General features: G+C 43.6%; 2 protein-coding genes across 3 annotated transcripts in view; both read right to left on the bottom strand.

Annotated features, from left to right (window-relative positions):
• Positions 1-13,648, bottom strand: part of USP49 (ubiquitin specific peptidase 49) — a 94,139-nt gene extending 80,491 nt beyond the window's left edge. Inside the window, exon 1 of the mRNA XM_008568919.1 lies at positions 13,579-13,648. The gene's annotated coding sequence lies outside the window, so the exon portion shown is untranslated. The remainder of the gene's footprint in view (positions 1-13,578) is intronic.
• MED20 (mediator complex subunit 20) lies at positions 5,507-17,063 on the bottom strand. Of its 2 annotated transcripts, none has more exons than XM_008568920.1 (4): positions 16,985-17,063; positions 13,579-13,733; positions 9,163-9,416; positions 5,507-7,492 (listed from the first exon to the last, which is right to left on the bottom strand). In XM_008568920.1, the coding sequence occupies exons 1-4, from the start codon at positions 16,996-16,998 to the stop codon at positions 7,277-7,279; spliced, it is 639 nt and encodes a 212-aa protein (XP_008567142.1). In that variant the 5' UTR covers positions 16,999-17,063; the 3' UTR covers positions 5,507-7,276. The 2 variants fall into 2 exon arrangements, with proteins under 2 accessions (XP_008567142.1, XP_008567143.1); XM_008568921.1 differs by lacking the exon at positions 16,985-17,063 and adding an exon at positions 16,710-16,785.
• Between the last annotated feature and the right edge of the window lie 94 nt (positions 17,064-17,157).

The following is a 17,157-nucleotide window of genomic DNA, read 5'->3' as shown; positions in this document are numbered from 1 at the left end:
AAAGACAAAAAAAAAAAAAGTAACAATGGGTAAAACTGCAGAAGCCTTAGCACAAAACAAGATAATGGCACCAAACTGTACTAGCGGTCAAGGTATTCTTCACTGCCACAGTGAAAAATACCCATTGCACATAAGGTCTTTGATGAAGGACTAAAAATTATTTATTTAAGCGCACATGTTTTTAATACTACTATTGTATGTGATTAAATTGATGTATGTAGTATGCATAAAGCATTTCTAAGTATAGTTTGTCTTGAGGAAAATCACTTGTGAAAGTTTTTGTTTTGAGCTAAATTAATGGCTCTCTTCATGGAATACTATTTTTACTTGAAACAGCTAACACATAAACTATAGTTTTTCAATGAGTATTTGGCAGATATTTTCTTGAAAATAAACAATGTTGAGTCTGACAGCATTGTCAGCAATGAGAAAACTCAAGCTTTTAAGCAAAACCTAGAATTTTCTTTTTTTGCCAGTGTGAAGATCCAATCTCTTGGCCTTCGTGTTATAACACTGCATTCTCACCAACTGAGCAAACCAGCCACACCTAGGTTCCTCAATACATTTTAAGAACATCAAGGGGTTCTGAGACCAAAAAGTTTGAGAACCATGAATTAGATGGAAACCAAAAAATAGGATGAAGACTATCTTAAGTAATTCAAGTATGGAAAGAATATTTGGGATAGTTAACAAAAGGTTTTATTGTAGCTTAAATTAAGAGCTTAGGTGGTCCATCAATGAGAAATGGAAAATACAATCAGGAATACTGGACTTTCTTTAAAGACACAACTGGTTAAGAGTGCAATCATAATATATATAGCATTAAAAAAAAAGGTGAGAGGGCGGGCCCGTGGCTCACTCGGTAGAGTGCGGTGCTGATAACACCAAGGCCCCGGGTTCGGATCCCACATAGGGATGGCCGGTTCGCTCACTGGTTGAGCGTGGTGCTGCCAACACCAAGTCAAGGGTTAAGATCCCCTTACCGGTCATCTTTTAAAAAAAAAAAAAAAGGTGAGAGAGACACAATTAAGTCTTGAAGACTGAGGGGAAATGGGGGATGAATTTGTTACACATAAAAGATATAGTCATTTCTACCCTACTTTCTTTCTTTTTTTTTTTTTTAGCCCAGCCTCTCTTCCTTAAGGGTGTAGGAAAATAAGTAACATCTCATCACTATGAATAAGTATTAAAAACATACTTCCAGGGCCGGCCCGGTGGTGCACTGGATAGTGCGCCGCTGGGGAAGCACGGCGGCGCTCCCGCCCGAGGGTTCGGATCCCACATACAGACGGGTTCCCGCTCACTGGCTGAGGCGAGGCACGGGAGCGACACCGAGGGTTGCGATCCCGTTGCCGGTCCCGGTCCGGTGCGGGGGCGACACTGAGGGTTGCGATCCGTTGCCAGACACGGAAAAAGACAAAAAAAAAAAAAACATACTTCCATATTCCAGATATGGTCCACACAACTCTGCCCATTTACCTGCTTATAAAAAATATACCTGTACAACAAATAGTTTCCCTGGACCCCATCTCCACACTACTCATTTCTCAAGTGAGAATTATAACATGCCACCAAGCAGCAATGAGCCCTTAAACATCCTAACCAAATACCAATATCTTCAGCACCATTAAAAAGAAGATTGCCTACAAAGCACTCTTCATATCTATTCTCCTTTGAGCCTCTCAACAACCCTATGACATGTGGAAAGTAGGCATCATTATTTCTACTATAGAAGAGACACAGAGAGACCAACTTGATTGAAGTTACCTGGCAAGTTAGGACTAATGCTGTGGCTAACACTCAGCCATCTGTCTCCTAAAGCAGTGTTCCCTTCCCTTTAGTAGTTTCCTCAGAATACCTGTCACCTCCACATCTCCAGCCTTGCCTTTCCTATATGACAAAAGATTTCCAATATCGAATTCCAGCTTTGCAACAATCTAGGCTATATAAACGTGGTCCATAAATTCTCTTTTTTAAAGCCTCCAAATAAAATTTAGTAGAATTTCATATTAACCTTAAAAATTGGTCTATGCTATCTGATGGGGATGGGATGTGTTAGGAAAAACAGAATACAAGAGAATTAGGAATCTTTGCCTAATAGTTCCAAGAATTTTTTTTTACCTACTAATTTCAAAACCAAGGTGAGGAACTTCTCTGCCTAATCAATCACCTCATTCTGCAAAATGAAAATATATACTCATTATGCCAAATTCCAAAACAACAGAATAATTTTTAGATCCCATGAAGTGCATCATAATGAAAAAAGTAACTCTGAGCCACAAAGAAAGCTATAAAGATTGCTTCTTACATATTTACTTCTATCTACTTCTAAAAGGAAAACGGGAAACTTACATGAAAGGTAAGAGCGCAAACACAGTCCATCTTCCTAGAAGCTGTCTGAAAGGCCTAAAGGACTGACTATAACATGAAGGAGAAAAATGCCCTGGCTAGAAACCCAGATGGGGAGTCCAAAATGCAGGGGAAGATCTTGCTCACACAAAGCCCACTGGACCTATTTCAAACCTGCTTAACTTTATCTTCATGCTGTTTCCCTTTCAGGATCCTCTTAGAGACTCTTTTTTAAATCACAGATATTTGAGATATTCTAATGAAACCTATAAATCCTTTTCCCAAAAAAACTGCACATATACACAAAATTCTGTTTCAGGGCATCTGAGGACGACTGAGGCTCCACTCAGGAGCTAATTACCTGCAGTAACGTTAAGATCCCCTGCTTTAGTCATAGTCCTCGTAGTCCAGCATGAACTAACAAATTCCCTTACAATACACAATCTGGGAGGGAAAGGACAGGTGTGTTTTGTTTTGTTTTTGTCTCAGAGTTAATGAGAAAAGAATTAAATACACAGGGAAGGGATTTCCCTAGAGCAAGCCAAGCCAAGGCGACAGGACCTCTGGGAGGGATGGTGCAAAGAGGATGAATATTGAAGGATGGTCAAACTAGGTGACCTAAGGGGGTCCTTCTAACCTAAAAGACTGATTTGGGAATGCTCGACACCAAGGCAGAGACTCAGCCTGGGGAAGAGCCCATCCCCAAGAAGTGAGTGCTCACAGGACAAACACACCAAACCCCCAGGAGAGGCCCAAACTTGTAATACAATTGCTTTCAGCCATTCTGTATGCAATACTGACTGCAGCCTGCAGCCTAAGGCAAGCAGACAGCAACAGATGTGGAGAGGGAGCCTGTGGTATGGGAAAGGCAATGTTGGGAGTTACAGGTATCGGCTTGGAGACAGAAAGGCCTTCTATCAGTCCCACATGGCTCTACATCTACTGTGAGTGTACTCAAAATGTCTCGCCCTTTGGCTTCTTATACATTTGTGTTCTAACAGTTTAAACTTTTGACACCTTCATAGGTGGAAATTTCCTTTTTTTTAGCAGCTGGCCAGTACAGGAAACCATACCCTTGACCTTGGTGTAACAAGGCTGTGCTCTAACAAATTGAGATAATCGGCCAGCCCCTTAGGTGGAAATTTCTGACTTCCCTCCTTATCCTCCAGGATTGGAAGATAACTGCCTCACTCTGAAGTGAGTGGTGAGTCCCTAGATAATTCCTTAGTGGAACAGCAACACCAATAGATGGAGGGGAAATGTGACTAGTTGGTACTCAATACCTAAGGAGAGCCAGCAGGATGCAACATGGGAACAGGGTATAGAGAATCAGAACATCACAAGAGAGACAACAAGAAAGCATAGCCAGAGCAGGAACCATCAATGGATGAGGGAAATAGACTAGATAGACACAAAGTAGATTACAGTGGTTCCCCAAATCAAGAATTTGTCTTCTACCTCCACAGATTTTGCATTTGTATGCATCAACTGTACTGTAATTTCATAGATCCCCTTAAAAGGACTCTTTTTTAAAAAAAACTACCCTCATCTCAAGGAATAAAGTGCTAGCTATACTTTTCTCTTAAACATATTAGAAAAAGGCATAAGTACTAGTATAAAAATGTTTTCCACATTCCACCCAAAATCACCATGCACCTCAGAGAGGTCCAGGTGCCATACTTTCAGCACATGCTGGTAGCTGGGAGTCCTGAGCCTGAAGTTTGGTCCTGACTCCACCCTCATCTCTCTGCATGACCCCACTGGGAGCCACAGCCTTCCCCATCTTATGGTGAAGGTGAACTAAATGAGTTTTAAAACTGCCCTACACATCTCTGACAATCAAGACTGGCAAATTTCTGTGTAGCTATGTCAAAAGCACCCATCATAGTGACATGTTGGCAAGGCCTTAGAATTTTCCCAGTTTCTGCTCTTTTGGGAGTACTTACAGACAGGGAGAGGGCTAAAGCATCTGGAAGCAGAGGAAGGTGGGGTTGGAGGACAGTCTAGTATAGAAGGAAGAACATCAGATTAGAACCACAAATTACCATTTACTAGCTGAGTTTAAGATTTTTTATTTATTGAATAGGGATAATCATGCCTTTTTTCCCCTCCAATTTACATAAATAGTCCTCAACTTTCATTCAACCTGAACTTTCAAAAATCATACACTGACGATTATATCCTAAACTACTCTTGAAAGCCCCATTAAGACTTGCACGCAAATGCTGGATGACATTTGGACCCTTCCCACAGTCAACAGTTTAGTTTTGGCAACTTTGTGAGCAGAGCCATATTTGTTAAATTATTTAAGAAATGTGTTGCAGGGCCGGCCCGGTGGCGCACTGCTACAGTGCGCCGCTTGGGAAGCCAGGGTTCGGATCCCACATGCGGACCGGTTCCTGCTCACTGGCTGAGAGAGGTGTGGGCACAGCACCGGGGGTTGCAATCCCGTTGTCGGTCCCGGTCCCGTGCGGGCGCGACACTGAGGGTTGCGATCCGTTGCCGGACACGAGAAAAGACAAAAAAAAGGAAAAAAAAAAAAAACCCTTATAATATGGGGAGTTTCAAGAGAGATAATTATATAATGTTCTATTTATTTTATATTTAGATTAAGAGCAAAAAATACAAATAGTTTATAATAAATATAATTAGTAATCCTTTAACTGACACAAAAGATAAAGATGTACAGAAGTACCCAAGTGACAGTTCTGAAAGTTCGATCCAGAGTTCACTGGTCAAGTGTACTCAAATGTAAAGGAACAGAACACAAGTGAAGAACTCTAAAAATGTGTGAGCCAAGACTATGCCTAAAAGGAAAAGTATAGTGAGGGATGTTTGTACTATTTTCTAGCTTTTAGGGAACAGAGCCTGTCCTTATAATGCACAAGTCTGGAGAGCCCGTATTCACCACAGTCAACTTCTGTATATTTTCGGGAACACATTATGTTCAAAATCCTGGTTATACGTTGTCTCATTCCATAAAAGATTTGAGGCATAACACAAAAGTCAAGTGTTTGGATCCCTGTACAGGCCAGCTAACAAAAAAAAAAAAAAAAAAAAAAAAAAAAAAAAAAAAAAAAAAAAAAACAGATTTGCAGCAGAAAAATACAAATAGAAAAATCTGCACAACAGCAAATACAAATCAGAAGGCCAAAAATATAAGATCTGTGCATTTTATTGTGTATCAATGATATCTAAAACATACCTTAATTTTAAAAAGCAAAAACAAAATAAACAAACACTAGCAACAACAGAAATGGGGAAAAGTAGGAATGAAAAATGCAGATGACAGGTTCTGCAGTTACGAAGTCAAACTGAGCTTCCTGCCAGGCAAAGCTAGAAGGAAAACATGACCAGTACCTGACTCTTGATGCACAGGCTTTAGATCTAAGCAGTTAGATCTGAAAACAATTTCTCTTTAGATGCCTTCAACTAGGAACAGTATCCTTGATGACAATACTATAATATGTACATTACCAGTTTTCCTAAGACCACCTTCGTGTATCTCAATGTTAGCCCAGCTGAACACTTCTGTAGCAGGGGTTGGGTAGGCAGGCAATGTAGGTCAAATGAGTACCTTGGAGGCTCAGATGAGAAAAAGACAAAGAGCTCAGGAAACCATGAAGCATGGTACAAGTATCAGGGTCAACTGTTCTAACGCTAAGCTCCAGGTGCATGAGAACTGAGAAGCCTTGATGCTGACTGTGTGGAACTGACTGCCTAGTGTGACTAATCCAGCTGAGCTCAAAGTGGCTCTGGGATCAGTCTTTATCCCAACCCAACTCATAAACAAATGCCTTGGTTACACAGGGGGTATTAACTGAAAAATAACAACCAAGAGCATCTTGGGCATGAGCACTGAACTCCATGTAGCAGGGGCCACTAAACTGGGCCCCAGCATCCACATCTCCTTCATCTTTTAGTCACAGAACCCCAAGTTTTAACTGAGCACATGACTGCCCATATAAGATCTATGTCCCAGCATCCCTTTCAGCAAAGTGTGGCCACGGTGATTTGAGCAACTCCAGGTCATGTCCTTTACAAAAGAAAACTGCTTTTTTTTTCCTCCCTCTCCTTCCCCAGTAGAATGCAGGCATAGAAGAGCCTGCTTGGACCTTGTGGGTAAAAACAACATCCTGGGGGTGGTGGCTGAACAACACAGAAGGAAACCAAGTTCCTGATGTCCTTATAGAGTTAAATCTGCCCTGAACCATCCAATTACCTCTGTATTATTAGATGAGAGAAAAATAAACTTCTATTTAGTAAGAGCCAATGTACTTTCGGTTCTCTGTTAAAGTAGTTTAGCTTGTGGCTTAACATAATTCACAACAGAATATAAAAATGTCAGAAGGAGAGCTCAAGAAACTCAGGCAACAGCCCAGGAAAGTCAATTCACAAATCACTTTAGCAAACAGGTCAGAAAGTGATAGCCATCAAACAAGCTGTACCCCCCCTCCATCTCCAGGATAGAGGCCCAGCCACATCCTCTGAGTAAAGGAAGAGGCTTTTATTACAGCATAGCCCAAACACAAAAATGCAGCATGTCCACTGTGGACCTAGGCCAAATCCTCAATAGTTGGGGATACAGACTGTTTTCCCCACCAACACTAGGCCAGGGACACCCCTGTCCTACCTTTTCCCCTAAAGCAGGAAAGATCCAAACTTCTCCATTCTTCATAATTACACATTCTTGAGGACAGGACAAATCCAGTAAGGCGTGGGATAAAACAGCTGTTGGGGGGGCTATGTGTGAGGGTCAGGGAAGGGGTGTCCAGAGCCCCAGAACAAAAGCCACAGCTGGGAACTGGAGAGGGAGAGAAGCCTCCATGTCTGCCCTGGGTTTCTGGGGTCCAGGGACCTGAGAGTGCAGCACTCACTCCTCCTGTGCAGTACCCTGGTGACAGCACTCAGCCACAGCTGCCAGTCACTAACGAATCCCAGACACCGGCACCTGCTGCTGCTTGCGGATCTTATTGAAGAGTTCCATGTACTGGACCATGGTATCTGCAGGGCTGTAGACCGCATCGTGTCTGTTCCCAAACACTGCAGGAGCCCCCGGTATGTGGCTGCCTAGAAAACTTTGTAGGAACTCGAGCAGCAAGTTCCAACAGTCATTAGCTACCACACAGGGACCATACTCCACCTGGGAACCAAAAAAACAGAGGGTGAGGGTGAGTGAGATCTGCTTCTCTTGTACCTCCTGCCCCCTGTTCCCATCTTCCCCAACCATGAGCCTAAGTCACACGCCTTCTAGCACAGTGTTGGTCCACAGGAAATATTCAACTCAAACAATGGGGATTCACGCACCCAGCATCATTCCCATTATGCGTATTTGACATTGCCATCCTAGATTTGTGCCGACCCACAGCCCTCCCCACAAAACCTAGAGGCAGATCTAGGCCACTTTTGGTTATCTAAGGACTGTGTAGTCCCTGCTTTGCTGGTAACATATCAAGGAGAGCTCAAGAAAATTCTGAGAGACACAATGGAGAGAGAGAGAAAGAAAATGTGTATGAGGGTGAAGGTAGAGGTGGAGGGGTAAGCAGAGGGCAGAGCAGACACACATATACTCAGGAGTCTCTTCAAGACCAAACATTACTCCCAAGGTAGACCCAGCCTGGGCTCTGACCCTAAGAAAGAATTTCCCAACCAGTGTGGCAGGGGCCAAAGGATATACATGTTAGGTTTTCTTATTCCTCTTTCCTAATTTTTCACTGGAGAGATGGCAAGGGGAATTTACTGGTAACCATAAGGAGAAATAAGTAAAGAAACAGGCAGGATAGGGTGTGTTTGTGCTATAAGGTTGGAAATGTGGAGGATAAACAGTGAGTCCCTAGTGGGTCTCAGCAAGTGTGAGGTATATAACCAGCTGAAAGGATAGGAAATCTTGGCCCTAGAGGTTCCTGAGCAGAAACCACCATTAACGCCCTTTTCTTCACCTGGGATGCTTCCTAAACCTACGCATCCACATGTCTCTACGTTTTAAGTCCCTACTTAAATGTTGCTCCTCCAGGAAGCATCACAACCAAAGCAAGCAGTACTCTTGCTGGCCTGAATTCCCACAGCAAACTGTGCCTCTTCTATGGCATTTCTTAGACTGACTTTAATGATATAGTCTGTGTTTCAGCCTTGCTTTCTTACTAAATCATAAATTTTCAAAAGACAGGCCCTGTAAGCTAACTTGTTATTTTTATCTCATATTGTACTGGGTGCACAGTAGGTGGTGGACTTTCATTGATCCCAAACAGCAACTGCCACACTCCCTCTTTGCCATTTTCAATATACTTAAGTCTCAAAAATGAAGTCCACTTGCACACATACTCCTTATTTCTGTGAAAGAAAGCAGACAGCATTTCAAAAGGAAAGGCACATTTTTGCTCCACAACTTTGAGATCTATCTTAAAGCACACTAAGGAGAGGTATGGGGACACATGATTTAGGACCCACCTCCCAAAAGTTGCTCCAAAAGTTGTCCTGGTCTGCTCCAGTCCTTCTTGTGCTGGGTGACTGGTCCCTCCACATCACAACTCACCTTCCTCCCATGACTAACCCTTTCCCTTCTTCAGCAAGCTAGCCTTCCTGAGCTTTCTACTTGCTGTGAACCCAGCTTCCCATTCCCACCCTGGGCTAGAGAAGCCCTGAACAATTAAAGAAAGAGTAAAAGAGTCATGGAAAGCAGGCACAGCTGGTCTGAAGTCAGTGATCGGTCAGGCATAAATATCTGTTTGAATTGAGAAGGACTGGGAAATCTTCAGAGCTCTTTGTTGAGCAGCCCCTTCAGCACTTGCTGCTCCTGTTCCACCAAGATCTTACCTCCACAGAGATGCCCCGGGCACTGGGCCCCATTGTGACTGTGCCCACTTTCACCAGAAAGTCACAGTACTGGTACCGGGTGCCCCGGGTCTCAATCTTGCTGGCCTTGGCACTCTGGAAAAAGCCCTTCAACTTCACCATGAGCACATCAAAGTTGGTGTCGGCAATAAGGCAAGGGCCATTCTCAAAGAGGGCGAAGCAGCTCAATGGATACTCTGAGTTGTGCATCACATACATCAGCTTCCCAGCCTGGCCTGCAAGGGATGGAGATCCCACTTATCAGAGGCTTTTACTGGCAAATCCCAGAATACAGTCAAATGCATGGAGCAAGGCCTGGAGGCAATCTGGCACTACCTCAGCAGTCCTGGAGGAGTGGGGGAATCCCCTTGCGACAAGACTTTTCCAGAGAGGTAAGGAGAGGAGCAGCAGGTGAGGCAGCGTGTGTTAAAACCAACCCTGCTCTACAGAAAAAGGTCAGGGGCACACAGGGAACTTTGATAGTGTTGATTATGGTGTAATTCTTGAGTGGTGGGCTCACAGATGGATGCTTCATTCTGACAAAAATAACTCACACAGACTTTACATGTAATCTCTTGTATATTACCATGTATTACATAACACGTAAAATAAAAGTCACAGCACTCAGGCATGTCAAATGAAGCAGCTGCTCGCTGCTTCTGTCCATCCCTACCTACCTTGGCCTCCTCTCTCTGAGATCTAGGAAACAGTCCTATAGAGCCAGCAAAGGGTAGTATGTAAGCACGAAGTGAGAAAGGTAGGCCAGAGCCAAGCTGTGATAAGGCTTGTCTATCACACCTTGAGAAGTCTGGACTTCATTCTGAAGTCAATGATGAACCCCTAGAGGACGTTATGAAGTCTGGCTGCCTTGGGAAGCAAGCAGCACACTGTAGCAGACAGAACTCAGGACCTGGGATTGGAAGATCTAGTTTCAAGCCCCAGCTCACCCTTTCTAATCTCTGAGAAATGAGTTTTCTCATTGATTTCTATAGGGTTTCTACAAGAAAGAGGGAAAGCTATACATGAGGGTATTTCAAAAAGTTCATGGAAAAATAGAATTAAAAAATGTGAGTCTTTCCATGAACTTTTTGAAGTACCCTCCTATATTTGGTTAAGTAGAAAATGGAAGGAGGCAAAAAAAGAAAAGCAAGATGCCTTTTCATATGCTACGAGTTAATGAATAGACTGTCACAATCCCAAATGTTTATTAGTCACTTAAGCCATCCCCAACATTGTACTAGGGCTTAAGAGACATACTTAACCACTGACTTTAAGAAGGTGACAATCTCAACACCAAGGGGGAAAAAAATAAATAAAAGAAGAAGCTGACAACTTCGCAAGACATAGGCTAAAAAATTTTAAAAAGAAGATCAAAAGACCACAAAGTTAAAAAAAAAAAAAGTTATTACCTGGCAAAGACCAGAAATCTTTTGGAAGGAAAGAAAGACTTCAGGATAGGAAGAGATCAAAGTAGGCATTACCCAGCAGGAAAAAGTTTCATGGAAAAACAGGACTTGAAATGGGATATGGAGAGGGGAGGATTCAACCACATAGAGCATCAGCACCACCTGGGAAGTTGTTAGAAATGCAAATTCTTGTACCCCCTTCCCCAACCTACTGAGTCAGAAACTGTGGGGTAGGGCCCAGCAATCTGTGCCTTAACAAGCCTTCCAGGGGATGCTAATGCTAGTCAAGTGTGAGAACCACTGACCTAAATAGAGCCAACAACAGAAATTTCAGACAGGCCTGCTGACCCCAAGTTTATTGCTCCTTCCATTCTACTCCACTACCTACCAACTAGACTGTAGCTTCTTGAAGGTAAGGGCCTGATCAGGAAAACAGAGCGCACACCAGGTAGTTCCACTAGATATACTATGCCATCTTATATCTATATTCAAATGTTTATTTCCCAAATGCTTTCATAACCATTATCTCTTGATTCTTATATCCTTCCTATTAACAAATGGTAACGCTGCAATTTTAACAATGATGAAACTCAGTAATTTACTAAATATTACATGACAACCTCAGTTCTAAATGCTCTGCATGTATTAACTTATTTAATTAGCACAACACAAGGAGGTAAGTATTATGATCATTTTATAGATGAGAGAACTGTATTGGGAAGAGTCCAAAAACAGAGCCCATAACACATAGTTTCAACAGAGGGAATTTAATACAGGGAACAAATACAGGGGTTGGAAAAACCAAACAGAATGGTGAGACAACCCAAAGACTGGCAACACAGGAAGCCACTACCATACCTTAGAGCTGGAGGAAAAAAGCACTGTTATCAGAGCCAAGAATGAGGGCTGCCTAGTAGGAGCTACAACCAGGGAGGGGATACAGCCATGGCTAGAGACAATGCCCAAAGCAGAGAGACAGGAGTACTGTGGTCTCCCTTTGTCCCATCCTCTAACCTTTCCCAGTGCCTCTCACTGACCAATGATAAATAACTAGAAGAGGGCCTGGAAAATACAGTTTGTAGGGGAAGTGCAGGGAATGGATCTAAGGGAAACAGGCAAATGACTGGCATGGAAACAAGCCACAGGCAGGTTGTGGGACTTACCTACAGTTACACAGTTAGTATGTGGCAAAGCCAGGACTCAGGAGTCTGGCTCCATGATCATAAATACTGTGCTATGGAACTGTCCAAGGTCAAGTTACTGCAGAACTAGGTTCTCTAACTCATATTCAAAGATCCTCTTTCCCTCCGTCTCTACCAACACCACCACCACCCACACCCCAAAGCTGATTCATTGGTTAAGGTTATGCTAATGAGGTGGCCAAGGCCACTGGCTAGGTTCAGGAAAAAAGAAGCCCTTACACAGAAATCTCTAAAACTCTAAAGTTCTAAAAGAGTCACACATGGTACAAAGACCTCTGGGCCTAAAGCAAGTCTTTCTCAAACTTCAGAGTGCATAAGGGTTGTGATATTGTGAAATATTTATTTGATATCTGTCCCATTTCCTGGCATATAACTCCTAAAATCCTTAGTCTCCAAAGTGATGTCTTTTTGTATGCTAATGAGTTAATTGCCAGGATGGCAGCCCCTAAGTAGCTTCAGGATGGGTGCAGGTCACCAAAAAGATCAAGGCAGGATTAGAGGGGTAGGACTTTCAGCCCCACCCTCCAACCTCTGTGGAGGGGAGAGGAGCTGAAGGTTAAGCTCATCGCCAATGATTTAGTCAATCATGCCTGTGGAATGATGCCTCTATAAAAACCCAAAAGGACTCGATTTGGAAAGCTTCCAAACAGTTGAATACATGGAGCTTCCTGGAGGGTGGCACACTCAGTGGGGGCATGGAAGCTCCACATACTTCACCCTATGCATGTCTTCATCTGTATCCTCTGTAATATCCTTTATAATAAACCAGTAAACATAAGTATTTCCCTGAGTTCTGTGAGCCATTCTAGCAGAATAATTGAATCCAAGAAGGGAGTCATGGGAACCCTAATTTATAGCAGGTTGGTCAGAAGCACAGACAAGAAAACCCGGGGCTTTTGATCAAGATCGGAAGTGGGTGGCAGTCTTGGGGACTGAACCCTCAAACTTTGTGACCAGATGCTATTTCCAGGTAGATGATGTCAGAATTGAATTGAATTAGTGGACACCCAGTGGGTGTCCACTGCAGAATTGATGGCTTGCTTACTGTATGGGAAGAAATCCCCACACGTTTGGTCACAGAAGTCTTCTGTGTTCATTGTGATGAGAGAGTAGAGGAAAAACAGATCGTTTTTTCAACAGAAGAATCATCTATGAATCTTCTTAAAATGAAAATTATGAGGTGTGCAACACCAGTCAATCAGTAAGCAGGGCCAGTAAGCAGGAATCTGCACCTTTACCAAGTAACCCACAGACTGGCCAGTTAGCTTAGTTGGTTAGAGCATGGAGCTGATAACACCAAGGTCTCAGGGTTTGATACCTGTACCAGCCAGCTGCCAAAACAGACAAGTAACCCAGGTGATTTTGATGTGGTTAGTTAGAGACCAACCCTTGGAAAAACAGTGCTTTAACAGTTCAAACTGCACAAAACAAAAAACACACAGAAGAACACAAGGAAATTTTTGGAGGTGATGGATATATTTAGTACCCTGGTTGTGGTAAAGGGTGTATGCATATATCCAAACTCATAAAGATGTTTACATTAAATGTGTACAATTGTTTATATATCAATTATATCTCAATAAAGTTAGGAGGAAAAGTTCAAACTGCACAAAGACTAAAATAGCCCCAGTCTAAGAGATGAAGGACCAAGAATTAGTGAATTCAGAAAAACATCTTGCCACATGTTCAATAATACCACCTTAGCAGAAAAGTAGAAAGACTTCAGGGAACATGAATGTCCACTAACTCCAAGCCAGGTTACAGCCATCTTACAGACCCATCTCACTAACCTTGGCTGCCAAGGGTAGAGGCAGCTGTGTGGTAGGTCTCACAGTCCACACAAAATGTTCCTTGCTTCTCTGCCCCAAGCATCTCCAACTTCCGGGTGAGGAGCTCAACGGTCTGCTGGACATTCTTTCCCTCAGCCACAGGCATCTGGGACACACTGCAAAGGTGAGCACCAAGTCATCAGTATCCAGAGACGCACGTGCTTTCGCTGAGCCGCCTACTCTCCCTTAGAATCACAGCTCATCCAGGCCACAAGTTACCCTAGAGAACACCCCCCCACAGACACACCCTCCAATTTAAAGATGAGGAAATAGAGGCCCATGGTCCCTAAGAGCTCCTCTAAGAACTAGAGCACAGGTCTCAGGACCCTCACACCAGGGCAACAAACTTCCAATCACACCAGCATTTCCCAAGCATGGCACGTGTGCCAATGTTCAAGTGAAGATTCCAGGTGGCACACAGTAAGCATTCAGTAACACTGAGTCATATGAGAATACTTCAGAAAGTTTGTGGAAAAATAGAATTGAAAAATAATCTTTCCGTGAACTTTGAAGTACCCTCATATAATAAGAAAGAGATTCCTTTTGTAGTTCTTTCAGTTCTAACTATATCAAGGAGAAGGTCTCAGTTTGGGGTTAGTATGTTTTTATCAACTCTTTGAACTTGAGGTGTCTAGTACAGAAGCTATGAGCCACATGTGGCTGAGGGCTAGTGTACTGGACAGTGCTGATATGTAACATTTCCATCATTGCAGAAAGTTCTATTCAACAGCCCTAAGAATAAAGAGAAAGCAAGCCTCAAGTTTACAATCTTCGGGAGAGGCAACAGCATTTACAAGAATTTAATCAAGACAATAGAACAACCACAACAAAAAATGTTATTTACAAGTTTTCCTTAGCCTATGGTGAATGAAACTGGCTTCCACTTTAGAGCTGAGAGGTAGCAATTGCCATTCACCAACTATGTGCCAAGCAGTGCCCTTAGCTCTTTGGATGAATTAACTTTTCAAATCCTCACAAGAGCCCTATGAGAGGTGCTGTTACTTATCAACTTGTTACAAATGAGGAAACTTAAGTACAGAAGAGGTTAAATAACTTGCACAAGGCAACATGTTAGTTAGATGGTAAAGCCAAGAATCAAAGCCAGGCAACCCAGCTCCATATCCATGCCCTTAACCACTATACCACACTGCCTCTCTAGGGTCCTCTCTAGGGATGTAGTTGCCTGTTAAAATATTTTTAAGGGAAACAGACAGATTTTTAAAAATTAATAAATAATACAGGTAGTAATTAGTTATATAAAAATAATGAAGACAGTCATATATGACTGAATTTTGGGAGATAGTACATTACTTTACAATCAATGAACTAAAAGAACCTATTAAGGAAGAGTCCTGCTGATATAGGAGGTGCTCAGTTTCCCTGGGCTCAGGTTTCAGGACAGGCCTCTGAGTTTCCAGCCATTTCCTGAGGTCTCAGGCCCCCTCCTCTGAGACCCCCCCCCCCCAGGAAAGTTACTGTTGCCAGTTAGATATATTTTTAGCACCAACACAGGGAAAATGAGATCACAGGGGGCTGGTTTATGCAATTCAGTGGCTGGGCATGCTCAATAGAGAGCACAGAACATTCTGGCACATATAACTGTGAACCACCCCTTTGACTGAATATTCGTTAGATAAAGAAACTATAAAAGCCAAATCCCAGCAGGAGGTGGGGTTGTTGCTCACTTTCCTGGAAGTAACCTACACTTTGCTGGCGGAGGTGTGTAAAATTTTACTTTGTATTGAACTTACTTTCAGCAAGCAGCTGCTCATTCTCTTGAGCCAGCCTGCACTTTGTACTAAACTTTAAGTATGTTTTTCTTGCTTTTTGTGTTAGACTTGATGTCTGTACAGAACTTACTTTTGTGTTAAACTTGGTGTGGACTCTGCTTAGTCTCTGGAGCTATGCTGTACTCTTCGCGGAACCTGTATTTCTTAATCGGTTTTATTAAACTTGTTCTCATTGTGTACTGTGACTCTGCCCTTGAATTCTTTCCTGTGGCAGAGTCAAGAACCTAGTAAGAGGACAGGGTGGGTTGAGGCCGACAAGGGAGCCCCCAGACCCTGCCTCCGACATCACTACTGTTGTTAAAAATTGTCACTCCTCTCTACCAGAAAAAGCACTCCTGAACCATGCTGATGATGTGCCTTGTTTTGAAATATAAGAGAATACCTAAACTGCTGCTAGGAGGGGCAGAAGTCCTAGGATCCTGAAAAAGTTGATAAGGGTGCCAACCGACAGAGAGCCCTTTCCCGGGCTGCCTTCTCTATTGAAAGAAAAGGGGCTACCAGGGTTCCAAGTCTCTACATAGCAACCTTTTCATTTCCATCACACACGCGCATGCACACACATACATCCTTATACTATAACATCCACTGTGGGAAACAAGTGGAATCACGGGCCGGCCCGTGGCTCACTCGGGAGACCGTGGTGCTGACAACACCAAGCCAAGGGTTAAGATCCCCTTTCCGGTCACCTTTAAAACAAAAAACGAAAACAAAAAACAAGTGCAATCATTGAGAAACCTGCTAGAATCTGGGCTACCAGGAGGAAAAGTACTTCCCACACACATGCTTTCATATGAGAAGCCTATAGCCAGTGACTTCAGATATCCTAGCCTCCAGATGTTCACATCTACCAGGAAAAAAAAAGAAGTCCTGAGACCTAGCACCTTGGAACTAACGCCTCCCCAACAGCACTTGGCCCATGTTTCCCCACAACGCCTTCCTCCAACCGAGACTTACAGCATGTTAGGGTTAAAAAACCATCGAAAGTATATCAACCATGCAATTAAACATTGGTCCTGAAGAGGTAAAGTATCTGGAACCCCGATCTCTTAAGTCCCAGTAGCTTATTTCCGCCCCCCTAGACCCAAGATCTTAAAATGGCCAAATCAGAAGCAGACACAGGTCGGTCTAACTGCATTTGGTGGCTGTAGGGAACGGCAGGTCAAAATCTAAAAAAAATCCTCGTTGCCGAGCCCCCACCCCCTCCAGCTCTGTCTGCAGATGGGTTCTAGTGCGGAGGTCCTATTTCCGACCCTGAAGCCCCACTCCCGGCAGTACCACGAACTCACGAACAGGAAGATGTACCTAGAAAAAGGAAAGGAGGTCCACAACCATTGATGGCCTGGAATAAAACCTTTGCCCTGTCGCCTTCCAGGAGAAAGGGGCGCATCTCCGAGGAAACAGGCCCAGAGAACCCGCGGCCCCCATGATGTCCCGTCATCCACACAACCCGAGGACATCTTGCTCAGCTCCCAGGGGACGGCGGACCTTGGTCCCAATCCTCCTTGCGGGTCCACTCCAGGCTCCAAGGGCCCTTCACAACCCCAAGCCCCGTCCCCCAAAATCCCTTGAAGTCCTACCAAGTCACTCCCATGGTGTGCGGCCAGGAAGGTGGCAGGATTAAGCAGTTGAAGCTCAATGCTCTTCGGCCGCCCACGTTCACTGAAGCCCCCTAACGCAAGCTTCGGTCGCGGGAGGGGCTCCGGAAATAACGTAAAAACGAAGCGCGGGGTCGACACGCCCCCAGGGAGCA

Source organism: Galeopterus variegatus, unplaced genomic scaffold (genome assembly GCF_000696425.1).
Source record: "Galeopterus variegatus unplaced genomic scaffold, G_variegatus-3.0.2 Scaffold452, whole genome shotgun sequence".
NCBI classification, from domain to species: Eukaryota; Metazoa; Chordata; class Mammalia; order Dermoptera; family Cynocephalidae; genus Galeopterus; species Galeopterus variegatus.
This window is presented reverse-complemented; position numbering and strand designations above follow the sequence as displayed.